The sequence below is a fragment of the Arachis hypogaea genome, chromosome 1, assembly GCF_003086295.3.
Source record: "Arachis hypogaea cultivar Tifrunner chromosome 1, arahy.Tifrunner.gnm2.J5K5, whole genome shotgun sequence".
Taxonomy (NCBI): Eukaryota; Viridiplantae; Streptophyta; class Magnoliopsida; order Fabales; family Fabaceae; genus Arachis; species Arachis hypogaea.
Window position 1 is genome coordinate 111,264,679 of NC_092036.1, and position 13,303 is coordinate 111,277,981.

Genomic DNA, 13,303 nt, shown 5'->3' on the forward strand with positions numbered 1-13,303 from the left:
TCCACTGCTGTCTTCCAATTAGATTCCACTGAAAAACTAAACAAATATAAAATAGGTTGCTCTGAAAAAAATTGATCGAGGTGCCCGGTAAGTATAAATTATAAAAGCGATGCTCATGGCTTCGGTAGCGGACGACCTGACAATACTGTTTCAGACGACTTGGAAATATTAAGTACGGCCGAAAAGTTTTTTGCATACCGATTAAGGAGTTATTAACTTGTGTTAATGAGAGAACATCTCAATAATTCCACGCCAGTTAATTTACTAGATTTTCCTAACTCAGCTGCAAATTATGACTGCATGGTCTGCATCTAAAATATGGATGGAAAAATGTTCTAATTTGAAAACTAACATTCAAATGTAGACTACTAAATCATCGTTACTACATTCCAAATATAGTAAACGGTAGACGGAAAAAAAAGCAAACAAGTTAACATTGAAACGACTACATATCAGTAAAATGCTTTAGAGCTAAGATGGTTTTCATGCTAAGATATCCAAACTACTATACACTAAATAGTAAATACTGTAATTTAACCATGTGGTTCCACAAGAAGAGACCAAAAAAGGGAAAGGGGGGGGGGGGGGGTAACGAGGCTAATATACCATCAGTATCAAGAAATAGTGCATGAGGGATGAAACCAGAATAAATAATTTCACAAATATCATTATGGTCAGGGAACCTCTATCTGGCCGTCATAACTCTACCTGTTGACATGAGTTAATAGCCTGGAGAATGGCCATGGTCACTATTGCCTAAATAGCCAACTCAAACTCATAACCAGTGGAAAATAAACAGGTAATACTATAATGTATGTTTTCAATTGCCATTATCGTCATCGTTGTCATCATCTTCCTCGTCATCTTCATCCTCTTGATCATCGTCTTCAGAATCATCCTCATCATTTTCCTGCCATGTGAAACACATAACCAAAGAAACACAATAAAGAATTGCTTTGCAGTTCAATAATATATTGCTTTTTCAAGAAACCAATAGACCTCTGCCTGTCATGTAAAATAAATATTCAACCATGGATCAAGAAACTGATACTAGAACCTCGGCCAATCAGAATTGTAAAATAAGAAGCAACAAAGAAACAAAATTAGCAACCACTTTACATAACTTCCACCAAGTTTTTTTTTTGGTGATCGCAGCTATACATCCCAGGTACAGCGATTCACCTTTTATTCTTATCTGTGTTGTTTGTAATAGAACTACCATGGTTACAAGTTTTTCCATGTTCATTATCAAACATCTTAAATGTTTGGAATTTTTTGTTGCTTGTGGACCATGAATATAACTAAACTTTTAGCATTCTACCAATGTTGAAAGCATGACTTATTAACTTAGCATTACACCTTACAAGAATGGGGGGAGTTTTGAATCATTCAGGTCAACACCTGCTGTTAAATATATCACTACTGCTAGGAGGCACATGCACATCAGTACATGGTACACATACTAACAATGAAACATGCAGCACTAAAAAAATTAGGTACTTTGATAGTTTGATATTTATTTTACTTTTTTAACTATTAAACTTGAGAACCCACTGACTCAACTTGTATGGAGTTTTCAAAAGAAATTTTCCAACGTTTTGCCAATTCACTATGTTTTGGAAAGAAAAAAGGAACCTCATTTACCTCATCATTAGCTTCATCATCACCATCCTCGTCATCAATCTCCTCCTGTTACCTCATATAATCAAATACCATTAGAAACATAACAAATTGGAAAACAACAGGAAAATGGGACAATAAATGGTAAAGTAAAATGGGTAAGATGTGAATCTGAAGTTATAATTGGTATTCAACACACAGAAGGTAAAATTATATCTCAAAAAAGAACTGCAAGATAACTAACATTGTTGACATAAGTGAGTGGGTTTGGCCATAAATCATCCTTGATTATTTCTGCAACCTGCAATTCAGATAGAAATATTGCAATTAGAATTAGAGTGGAGCAGAAAAAGCAACAAACTAAAAGAAACATAATGCGGGTGTTATAGAGATAAAAACGAACAATGGGGTGGTTGGACAATTCTAGAAAGAACTTTACAAGAGAAAAAAGATAAGAACATACCTCATCATGAATCTCATCCATATCATCTTTCTGCTCACAGTCACTAAACCAGCTAAAGAAACTGCATTCAATAGCATAAGAAGTCAACTTTGAAGTCTTAGAGAAGGAGTCATGACGATATATTTCTCACAAATACATTAGGTAACAATTAATCAACAAGAAAAGATTCCATCCTCAGTGACCTTCTTTAAAATTAAAAATCTCATCCATGAATCATGAATGAACTAATGTAAAAGACAAGTATGAATGTGACTATTATATTTCAATATTTCTGTACCCAAAAAAAAAATTTTAAAAATAGAAAATAACCTGATATCATCAAGAGTCCGCTTGTTCCCTTTATCCTCATGACTGACTCCATTGGGTATGCCCTGCACATTTAAGAATTATATTTCAAAATAAAGCACAGAGAATACAACAGAAGAATCCAACAGGGAGAAGGTAAAAAAGTTGATACTTGATATTCATAGACTCACCTTGCCCTCTTTCCATTTTATGGGGGTGGCAGTAATTTTTGTTGTTCCCTCTTCAAGGAAATTAAAGGTCTTTACAAGCTTTGTTTCCTCAAAATAAGGATTTGGATTGAAATTCTGCAGAAGAATTAAATAAAAACCGTTTACTATTATTCAATATAGTGAATAACTACTTCATATGGATCATGAAACACCCAACAGTAATGTGCAAATTAATTCTGCTAAGAAAGAAATCACAACTCCATAGTTAATAGAAGGGAAGGGTAACTTACAAGGGTGATTTTGAAGCCTGATTTGACATCTTTATGATCTTCAACTTCGAGAGAAGCCAAATACTTAAATATCTATCAAATAAGGAGTCTTTTCATTATTAACATATTACATATACAGTAAAGGTGTTAGTAGTAAGTATCAATGTTTAATTGCAAAACTTTAGTAGATATGAGGCAAAACCTTTATGTCTTCCTCATTCAGAAGCTCAGAGAGAGTGGGATGACTCATAAACTGCGAAAAGGGAAAAAATAAATTCAAAATTTTATAAGTATAAAATTAACAACAAAACTTGAACTATGAAATTAAGTAATTAACCAAAAGAGAATAAAAAGAGGAACTCACTGCAGTCAACCAGAAATCAGGAATAGATTTGATCAATTCGTTTCGTTTGTCGTAAATCGGTTTCCTAATCTCATTGTACTTCTGTTCTATCTCCAGAACTTCATCACCTGCCTTGTCATTAATCTACATCCCAAGTTTCATGTTCCAAATTCAATAATTCAATTCAATTTAATTACATACACTACGTTTACGAATGCAAATTGGAATAATATAGAACCTTTTCGAGGTCGTCTTGGATCTGTTGCAATTTCTCGATGTTGATGAGGAGCTGTCCGTGAACTTCGTCCAAATTCTCGGACTTTTCAGAAGCTTTGAGCTTCTTGCTCCTGTCGCCTGCCATCGTCAAAGTACAAGCTCGTTCGTTCTTCTGCCTCTGAGAGAGTAAGGAGTGAGTAGGGTTAGGGTTTATGTTTGGGGTTTATGCTTTTATTTGTGGGGTTACTTTAGTCATTTTAGGTCTATATGACATGGACTTTTGACTTTTGACTTTTGATCAGGTACCTAGATACGTTAATGGTCCCAGAAGAAGGGAAGAGATCAATCCATCAACTCGGGTCAAGGAGGGAAGTGTCTTTCCCATGGTTTGAAAACCGAACCGGACGAAATAGCGATTAATTGATGAACCGTTAAAATTGGTTAGGTTTTTTCTAGTTCACTGGTTATATATATCAGAATCTCTCTCTCTCTCTCTCTCTCTCTGGAAATCCTAACAAACCTAGTTCTCCTACCTAACCGCCATTACATCACCAAATTTTCACCAAATCCTAACAAACCTGGACGGTGTTGTCACCGCCGGCCGGGATAGACCGTGGGTGTCGTCGTCGCCCGTGAAAGGTCTACTCGCTTCTCCTCGATCCTTTTATCCTCAACGTCCACGAAGGCTTGTTCAGAGCTGTTGGTGTCGCCGCCACGAAGGGTTTCTCTGTCATCGTCTCTGCTAAATCTCTCTCTCTCTCTCTCTCTCTGCAACGTCTCTCTCTACTCGGTTGTGGAGGATTCACCGTGCCGTCACCTTCCTTCCTCGCTGTAAGAACCAGATTTTAATTAACAAGTTAATTAAAATAAAATAATAATTAACTTTTCCGAAATATGTTCGAAATTTAGAAATGTTAATTTGAAGTTTAAATATGATAATTGGACTCTTTATATTTTTCTGAGTGAGAAAATGTAATTTTTTACGAAAAATTGCGTAAAAATGCGTAACGGTAATTTAGCCGGCAGTACTAATTTAAGTCTATCCAGTACTATGTAAGAATAATAAAAACAGTGAAAAAACTTGGGAAAACATTTAGAATTAAAAATTGGACACTAATCTTAAAGGGAAAATTATTCTAAAGGACCGTTAGGAAGATTTAATTATTAAAAAGGACCTTTAATGCCAAAATTATTAAGAAGGACTAAATCTTTTTATATAATATTTAAGAAGAATAACAAAATCTTTTTATAAGGAGATAAATATCTCCTTAACTATTTTTTCTCAACCATATTTATTTCAGTAGTCTTGACTACAAAAATTGAAAATATATTTTCCAACCTTCCACAATCATGCACCCATATCTTTTACAATTTGATATCACTCCATTTTACTTCTTTCTTTTGTTTGAATACATTCTCCAGTTTCGGGAGTGTTTCTAAATGAATATCTTGCAACTTGATGTTATGCATAACATCTTGTTTTCTATTATTATCGTCAGCTTCTTCAAATATAACTTTGATTGACTCACAGTTCGTAACCCTCAAGCAACTTAAATTCGACAATTTTTCAACCAAATTATGAGGAATCACATGGACCAATTCATCACATTTCTCAATGATCAGAGTGTGTAGTTTGCCCAAAAAAATTTCATGAGCTTCAGAATTCCATATTTTGCACAAACTCTTTATGTTACTCAGTTTGACAGCCTTCAAATTTAGAAAAATTGCATCCTGCTTTTGGTTCACAATAGTAAGCTAATTGAATTAGCAATTATGCTAATATGCTAAATACATTTACTGCATTCAAAGTGCAAACAACTCATTTGAAATTCTTTTTTCCTTTCAAAAATCCTATCAAAGCTATAACTAAATAGGTCATTCACCGAAGGGTGTAGAAATTAATGTGTTGTATGGATATATAAATGTAAATAAATAATCAGTAATTTAAGAAGATAAAAAGATTTGGTCCTTTTTAATAATTTTGATATTAAAAGTCCTTTTTAATAATTAAATCTTCCTAATGGTCCTTTAGAATAATTTTCCCAATCTTAAAGGTTTTGGCCTAAAGTAGGCCAAACAGACTTAAAACACTAACGGGTTGGATTGGACCCAAGTTGGGCCAAAACCCAACATATATAAACACCTTTTAATGAACATTCAGCTCATTTTCAACCCTAAAACAAGAAAGGGGCACTGCTGAAGTGAGAAGAGAGGAAGAAGAGAGTTGCACTATTCAGCCTATGAGAATGCCAAGCTCTATAAGGAGAGAACCAAGTTATTGCATGACAAGAAGATTGCCATCAGAGTCTTTGAGCCAGCACAGAGAGTGCTTCTGTATAATTCAAGGCTCAAACTCTTTTTCGGGAAGCTGAAATCCCAGTGGTTAGGACCGTTTGTGGTTACCAGAGCATCACCATATGGTCATGTGGAAATACAGGAAGAAAATTCTGACAGGAAATTTACAGTGAATGGCCAGAGGTTGAAACACTATCTTGGAGGCGAGATCGATCGCCAGAGGTCTGCTCATCTGCTAAATTAGTAGAACTGACCGTCAAACTAGTGACGTTAAAGAAGCGCTTGTCGGGAGGCAACCCGATAATTTCGTATCCTTAATTACTTCTCGTAGTAGTAGTTTTCTTATTTATGTGATTTTATTGAGTTTTCACTGTTTTTCTGATTATGTAGCTATCTTAGAACAGGAACCGGACACTTCCTTAAAAAAACGAGCACACGACGCGGGAGTGTCGCTGACGCATACGCGTCATATGTGTGTGCATGAAAAATAAAATTGGATAGAGAGTTGAGCAGGAGTAGCGCTGGAACTGTGCTGGGCGCATAAGCCGCATCACGCGTATGCATCCCTGACGCGTGCGCGTCGTTTGCGCAAATGGCCACCCACGCGTGCGCGTCCCTGACGCGTACGCATGACCCTTAAAAACGGCGTCAACGAGTGTTTGGGCAGAGAGTTGTAATGGCTTGGGGCTGGAGGTGTGCTAGAGGCACAAACTTGATCACGCGTAAGCGTCCCTTACACATACGCGTCCTTTGCACAAATGGGCATCCACGCGTGCGCGTCCCTAACGCATACGTGTCATAGGAAAATTTTGGTTCCCAGGCCACGCGAACAGAGAGTTGTGCGTGTGCGCGGCCACCTTCGCGCGATTCGCACAAATCAAGGGCACGCGTACGCGTTCCTGACGCTCAAGCGTCACTAGGAAAATTGCGCAACCCAAGCGTACGCGTACGCATCGCCTGCGCCGCACAACTACACTAGTTTGCCACCCAGTTTTAATTTTCCTTCTCTCTCTCCCAAATCCTAATTCTCTCTTGTTCTTTTATCCTTTTCTTCTTCTTTCATCATATTATTTCTTTTTGTTTTCAGATTTTCTTTGCTTGAGGACAAACAAACCTTTAAGTTTGGTGTTGTCGCTTTGCTTATGGCTTTTCCATGGGACTAAAGGGAGGCGAATCGTATTCACTGAGGAGCATAGCCGGAGGAATGAGATGGCCACCAACATAACTGAGGTGGTTAAGTTCTTCTCATTCTATATTCCTTTCCGCTCTTGCTATGTTAAGTTCTGGTTTTCTACTATTTTGTCTCGTTTATTGCATGATCCTTTATTAGATAAATCCCTAGGTTCTAGTTTAGTTCTACTATTTTAAAATTTTGTTATTTGCTTTAATGTTGAAAGGTGCCTCATGTATTGCCCACTGAGCTTGAAATAAAAAAGAAAATACAAGAGTGATGTATTGCATGAGAAATTAAGTTTATATTGAAGAGAGTCTTATTTACTTAGATGTGGTGGTGTTTTCTGTGACTCTGAATGCATGACATGAACAGTGCATATTTAAATTTGAATCAAAGAATGCTGATGTACAAGGAACAGGAATTTGGAGAATTATTATGACTTCTCTGAAAGAAGTAAAAGTTTAATTCTTGAAGCAAAAGAAACAGCATTGAATAAAGAAAAGATATAAAAGTAAGGTCCAAGGCTTTGAGCATCAATGACTAGGGAGGTCAGACATGATTAAAAGCTCAAAGAGTTGTTTCCCTAGTCACATGTTTGTGGTGTTCTTGTGTCAAGTAATCCTTGAGACAAAGCATTTAGAGTCGAGATCAATTGCAATTATCAGAGTATGCCAAAGGCTTTGAGCACCACTGTCTGGAATTAACTGAAAGAAAAATCAGAACTTCAAAAGAGTTCCCCAGTTAAGTGCTTGTGGTGTTTCTGTGTCAAGTAAAACTTGAGACAAAACATTTAAAGTCACGGCTAGGCTTAAGGTGCAAAGCACCAAAGAAAAGAAAAATTTCTGTGTTCAAGAGTTAAATTGAGTTACAAAATATCAGAGAATTCATAATATGATCCGGATTCTAATTCCAAATGACAGTGACATCCTTCTGATTCAAAGGAGACTGAGATGCCAAAACTATTCAAGATTGCAGTTGTAAACCCCACTATAAGAAGAGACATGAGCTTAATCGAACTCTCATTCTCATGCAAATTCACATCTAAAGCCTATATTAGTTTTGGTTGATTGAGGACAAGCAACAATTCAAGTTTAGTGTTGTGATGCGTGAGCATCTTTCCTATATTTTTCTTGTGAATTTGCATTTAATTTGATGAGTTTAATCAAGAATTAATTATCTTTTAGCCACTATGGATGCTACTTTGAGTCTTGTACAATTCTATTTATTTTAGGTAGCATTCGGATGGATTTGATGGAGTTTCTGCAGCACAAGAATTAAAGGAGATGACAGTGAGGAGCGACGCGTGTGCGTACTTTGGAGCTTTCCATGGCGACGCATGTGCGTACCTGACGCGTACGCGTGAAAAGCAAAATTGCTCAGCGACGCGTGCGCATACCTGACGCGTACGCGCGACACACGAAGAAGATCAATGACGCGTACGCGTGACATGCACCACGTGCAGAATTCGCAGAAAACGCTGGGGGCAATTTCTCGGCTGTTTTTGACCTAGTTTTCGGCCCAGGAAACACAGATTAGAGGCTGCAGAATGGAGGATTCAAGGGAACACTTCTCGTTACTTCCCAAGTTACGCGTGGACCCTACAAAGCAAGTGGTCCCCATCCATCAATTGAAGACTTGCTGATTATTTAATTAATTCTGATTTAAACTTAATTTTTATTTTAAAAATAGGAAAATATATTATTTTAGTTTTAGAAGATAGATTTTAAATTAATTAGGATTAGATATAAAAGGGGATGTGAATTATTCCATAGGGATGCCGATTCTACACTACCAAAATATATTTTATCAGAATCCTTATTTTCTCTCTGAACCATGAGCAACTAAACCCCCCATTGTTAAGGTTAGGAGCTCTGTCTATTGTATGGATTGATACTATTATTTTTCTATTTTAATTCATGTACTGATTTATATTTCAAGAATTGTTTTTGTTCTTTATTTTATGAATTTGGGTGGAACGGAAGTATAACCCTCTTTCTAATTGAGTTCTTGTATAACTTGGAAAAGCTCTTTACTTGAACAACAACTTGAAAACATATTCTCCTAAATTTTAATTATCTGGACTTAACGGGATACGTGACATATAATCCTCTTATATTTGGGTAATTAGGATTTTTGTGGCACATAAACTAGAAATGAACTTCACCCTCTAATTGGAATTAATTGACCAAGGAATTGGCGGTTGATGAATTTTAGAGGAGACTAGAAAGGTCTAAGGAATTAGGGTCTAGTCACATATAGTTTGCCAAGAATTAAATCTTGCATGATTAGAATAATTTAATAAGAAAAGTCAATCCAGAAAATAGATAACTCTGAAACCTTAACTGTCTCTCCATATTTTATTCCCAACTTATTTACGTGCCTTTCTCTAATATTCTTTCTATTGTTTAATGTCTTTGAACTCTCAAACATTATTTTCTATTTGCCTAACTAAGTAAATTAATCAATCATCGTTGCTTAATCCATCAATCTTCGTGGGATCGACCCTCACTCACCTGAGGTATTACTTGGTACGACCCGGTGCACTTGCCAGATAGTTTGTGGTTAGAAATTCTGCACCACTAAACAAGGAAAGATCGGCCTCTGGGGCAAGAACTTGGACCTAGGCCTTCAGGTTGGCGAACATCTCGTCCATCCCCTCAACCAGAGACTCCTTAAGTATGGCATATCCTTCCTTGGTTTTATTCAACTCCTCTTGGAGGTCGAGCTTCTTCCCGAAAACTTAAGTGTAGCTCTCCTCGGCCTTCTTCTTCAACCCCTCCACCATGGCCAAGGATACCTTGGCCTTCCTCATTTTAGCCGAGTTTTTTCCAAATCGGACGTCAGTCCATCCCTCTCTTCCTCTAGTTCCTACTTGATCTCCTTTAGCCTCTCCACTTCAACTCGGGCAGCCACCAGAGAACTATGTGTGGTGCTTATAGGAGTCTTTTCTAACTCCCTAGCCAGAGCAGTACACACACCCGCCATCTGAATTCCATGTCGGGCCATGTGTTGATGGTGGTTTTGAATAGCCACATCGTCCATATTGATACAGCTATGAGAGAGAATATTTCTCTTACTTCAGGCAAACCCATCAAAACCCTTATCGTAAATACTCTCCGCTTCAACAGTCTTTTACCTTTTGGGAGGAGGTTCCAAGAATGAAGGAGAAGGACGGTCCCCAGCACTCCCTGAAGGAGAATCGGGAGAAATTAACCGAGAAGCTAGAACGGGGATAACTTCCTTTAGAGCTGAAGGACCCGAGTCCAACTTATTGGGATTAGATCAGACAGAGAAACCCCCGACTTCTTTCTGCTAAATACCATGAGCCACAACGTTCTTCTTGTGGCCCATATTGTCTTCATCGCAGCAAATTTTGGAGCCATTTTTTCTGCAAAACAAAAGTAAAAGTACATTAATTACCAACACAAATCACAACCAAAAATCAAAAGCCAAAGGTAAGAAAACTACATAGCTTAGACCGAAGTTGACTGGGGTCCCCTAAGAATTTTTTGGTGTCCAAGTGAGGAGCTCGGCCCTAGCACTCTTCAAACAAGTCAACTACGGCCTTCTCAAGCTTGTCTAAGGCATCTACACTATACTTAGCTATCATGGATTTTTTCTCCTAGTATAATGGGAAACAGGGTTCATTATTCTCATCCAAAAAGAAAGGTTGGGCACTCTCTACCACTCAGACCTTGAAAAAATAATTTTGAAGTCGTGGAAGGACTCATCAAAAATGAAAAAAAATTTCCTACCCTAAATGGCACAGAAGGAACCAAGCTAGCTATTTTGAACCAAAGGGCTTGGTCAGAACGAAGAGGTAAAAGAAGATCTTGAGAAAAGGTCGAACATCAGGCTCCCGACACTGGAGTTGGTATATTTTGAGAAAGGCCCAAGAATTAGGATGAAGTTGGGAAGGGACAACATTACAAGTCCAAAGAACATTACTCTCAAAATCAAAGAAAAGAAGCCTAACATCTAGTTTCGAAAAAAAAAACAATCATAAGCATAGAAAAAGGGATGCCCCGACTTATCTAAGGGGAAAAAGCATACCCTCTCCTCGGGATCGGCCACTACTATTTCATAGTTTCGCTAATCCTCCCGATTCTCACAGAGCCTATGATGTCTACAGAAGGTCTCAGCATATTCTCTATCGACTACAGGAACAATGGTAAGGACAGAAGTATCTTCCCAAGCTAAAAGGGAAGGAGGGACTTTTGTTGACATGTTGTGAATAATGGATCGAGACATAAAACTATACCTACAAATGCAACAAAAAGAAGTCCTCGCTAAAGAGCTTGGACACCAATCAAAAGAAGTCGGGTAAAGAAAAATAAAATAAATATATGATTTCAAAAGATCTTTTTAGAAATGGTGTCACTCTTGCACTAGCAATAGCAATGCCATTAGGGGACAACATGATGGCATTCTACAAAAGGCAACAATTTTTCAAAAATTCCAGAGACACAGCCAAAGTTCATAACTATAATCCTAGACGGCAAACAATTTCAAAAGGGTTTTTTAGCAATAAACAAAGCAACAACAGTTAAACAAGCTATCAAAATCTCAAGACGCCAGTATCGATAACGAAAAAACAAAATTTATCACCAACATTACTATTCAGGGGACCATTCAGAACAGTGTCATGAATGCAGAACAATCGAGACAACAAGCAAAAGTGGATAAAAACACCAACCTTATGAAATTTGAAAAATGGAAGGGCACGTTAAGTAGCAAAATCATGAACGATCCTCTTCGAAAGCTCCAAGAACTCTTCAAACGAATCAAAATAGAAAAAATCTTGAAACTGAAAAATGGTTACAAAACAAGAAACAAAGAAAGAAATTGAAGGAGTTTTTTGCAATGAAGGAAGCAAAAAGAGCATTTTCAGAAATGGAAAAGGGAGAAGAAGGAGAGCGTGAAGCATTATATAAGAGAGAAGGGGTAAAACAGTCATTTCACATTCCTCTTTAAAGCCATGCGCGGATTGCAAGGAAACTGCCACGTAACGTTCGCCCCTCATTTAAAGTGGTAATGTTCAAAATTTCAAAACACGTCGAGTACCCGACCTCTTGAAGGCTGCGTACCTGACAACGAAAACTGAAGCCACGAAATGCTTGAGCCCGACCTCATGAAAGCTCGGACTCAAAAAGGGGCACTGTTCATACCTTAGTCCAAAACATAGAGCTAGGCTCAACAAGGACAAAAAGGCCCACCCAAAAAGGGTAGCCTCTACCATTTACCCGACCTCTTTAAGAGGCCGGACACGGCGACAAAGACCAATGTTATTTATCTAAATAAGTAATTGCCTCCCCGAATCTCTGCTGCTATTTCTGTCTCTCCTAAAAGATAGATCCCAACGAACTCTCAAAAATAAAAGAAACGGTTATCCATCAATTAAAGGTGGAAATGGAACTACTCCAAAAAATGTGGTCATCAAACTCTACTATAAATACACTGACACCCCCCTTAAGTATACACACGCTCTATTCTACTAAAACCTACTTAAAATCCTTACTAATTTAAACATCGGAGTCTCTTGTAGGTACCATCTCCCACCTCCTCATGAGGAACTCGGACAGTGGTACCTCAGCGCAACAAGTCAGATACTGCCTCATAAAGAGTCTGAACCTCACATTCATACCCAATCAACGTTTTATGTAATTCTCGGAATAGAAACTAAAAGTGAGATTTGTCATTCTCCTATTGCGTCTCGATTCAATTAGAATTTTATATTATTTTTAATCATTTTATTAAGATAATTATACAAATAGCAAAATTTTATTGGTTCTCTATTAAAGTGATATTAACATATCATCTCTTTAAGGTGAGATTTATTTTATTTTATCTATTAATTTTAATACAAATTTTAATTTTAAATTAATTTATTTTTTAAAAATATTAAAAAGTAATACTTTAAAAATGCTCTATTAGACTTAATATAAAAGACCAAAAGTGTAGATAAGAATTTGAATTTACACATTAACGATTATCAACGACGCATCATCAAAAAAATTAATGAAAAGATTAATTTATCTCATATGATATTTTTTTAAGAGACTATTAATCCTATAAATTAAGAATAAAAGATAGAGCAATGTTAGGGCCAGTAATTTTTTGTGATTGGTAGCCAACAAATAGTCATCAATGATAATTTAATGGTGAGAGATTGATGTGAGATTTCATCCAATGACTCACATTTCTTTGCTGATTACATGTTAGCCAAAATTTAACAAAACTGCTAGCCCCCTAAATTTTTCTTAAAAGATATTCATATATAATTAAATTAAGATAAATAAACAATGAAAAAGTCTAGGAGTCAGCAACTTTTGTATTTTTTAGGTCAACACTTAACTATCAAAAGAAAATTGAGTGATCTCCCACTATTGAATATAATTTCACCCCATTAAAAACACTATTGATAGCCAATTAATAATTACAAAACATAAAAATTACTGGCCATAGCAC

General features: G+C 36.8%; 1 protein-coding gene across 1 annotated transcript; it reads right to left on the bottom strand.

The window, feature by feature from the left end:
• Nucleotides 1–430: 430 nt before the first annotated feature.
• Nucleotides 431–3,660, bottom strand: LOC112710308 (NAP1-related protein 2). The gene is made up of 10 exons (XM_025762473.3): nucleotides 3,389–3,660; nucleotides 3,172–3,294; nucleotides 3,010–3,060; nucleotides 2,829–2,900; nucleotides 2,560–2,673; nucleotides 2,393–2,454; nucleotides 2,084–2,144; nucleotides 1,865–1,921; nucleotides 1,645–1,689; nucleotides 431–910 (listed from the first exon to the last, which is right to left on the bottom strand). The coding sequence occupies exons 1-10, from the start codon at nucleotides 3,509–3,511 to the stop codon at nucleotides 821–823; spliced, it is 798 nt and encodes a 265-aa protein (XP_025618258.1). The 5' UTR covers nucleotides 3,512–3,660; the 3' UTR covers nucleotides 431–820.
• Nucleotides 3,661–13,303: the final 9,643 nt, after the last annotated feature.

Coding starts and splice junctions, on each gene's coding strand:
- LOC112710308 (XM_025762473.3), bottom strand. CDS start 3,511: ATGGCAGGCGACAGGAGCAAGAAGCTCAAAGCTTCTGAAAAGTCCGAG. Junction 3,061..3,171: donor CTGATTTCTGGTTGACTGCA/GTGAGTTCCTCT, acceptor CCCTTTTCGCAG/TTTATGAGTCATCCCACTCT. Junction 1,690..1,864: donor CACTCACTTATGTCAACAAT/GTTAGTTATCTT, acceptor ATGAGGTAACAG/GAGGAGATTGATGACGAGGA.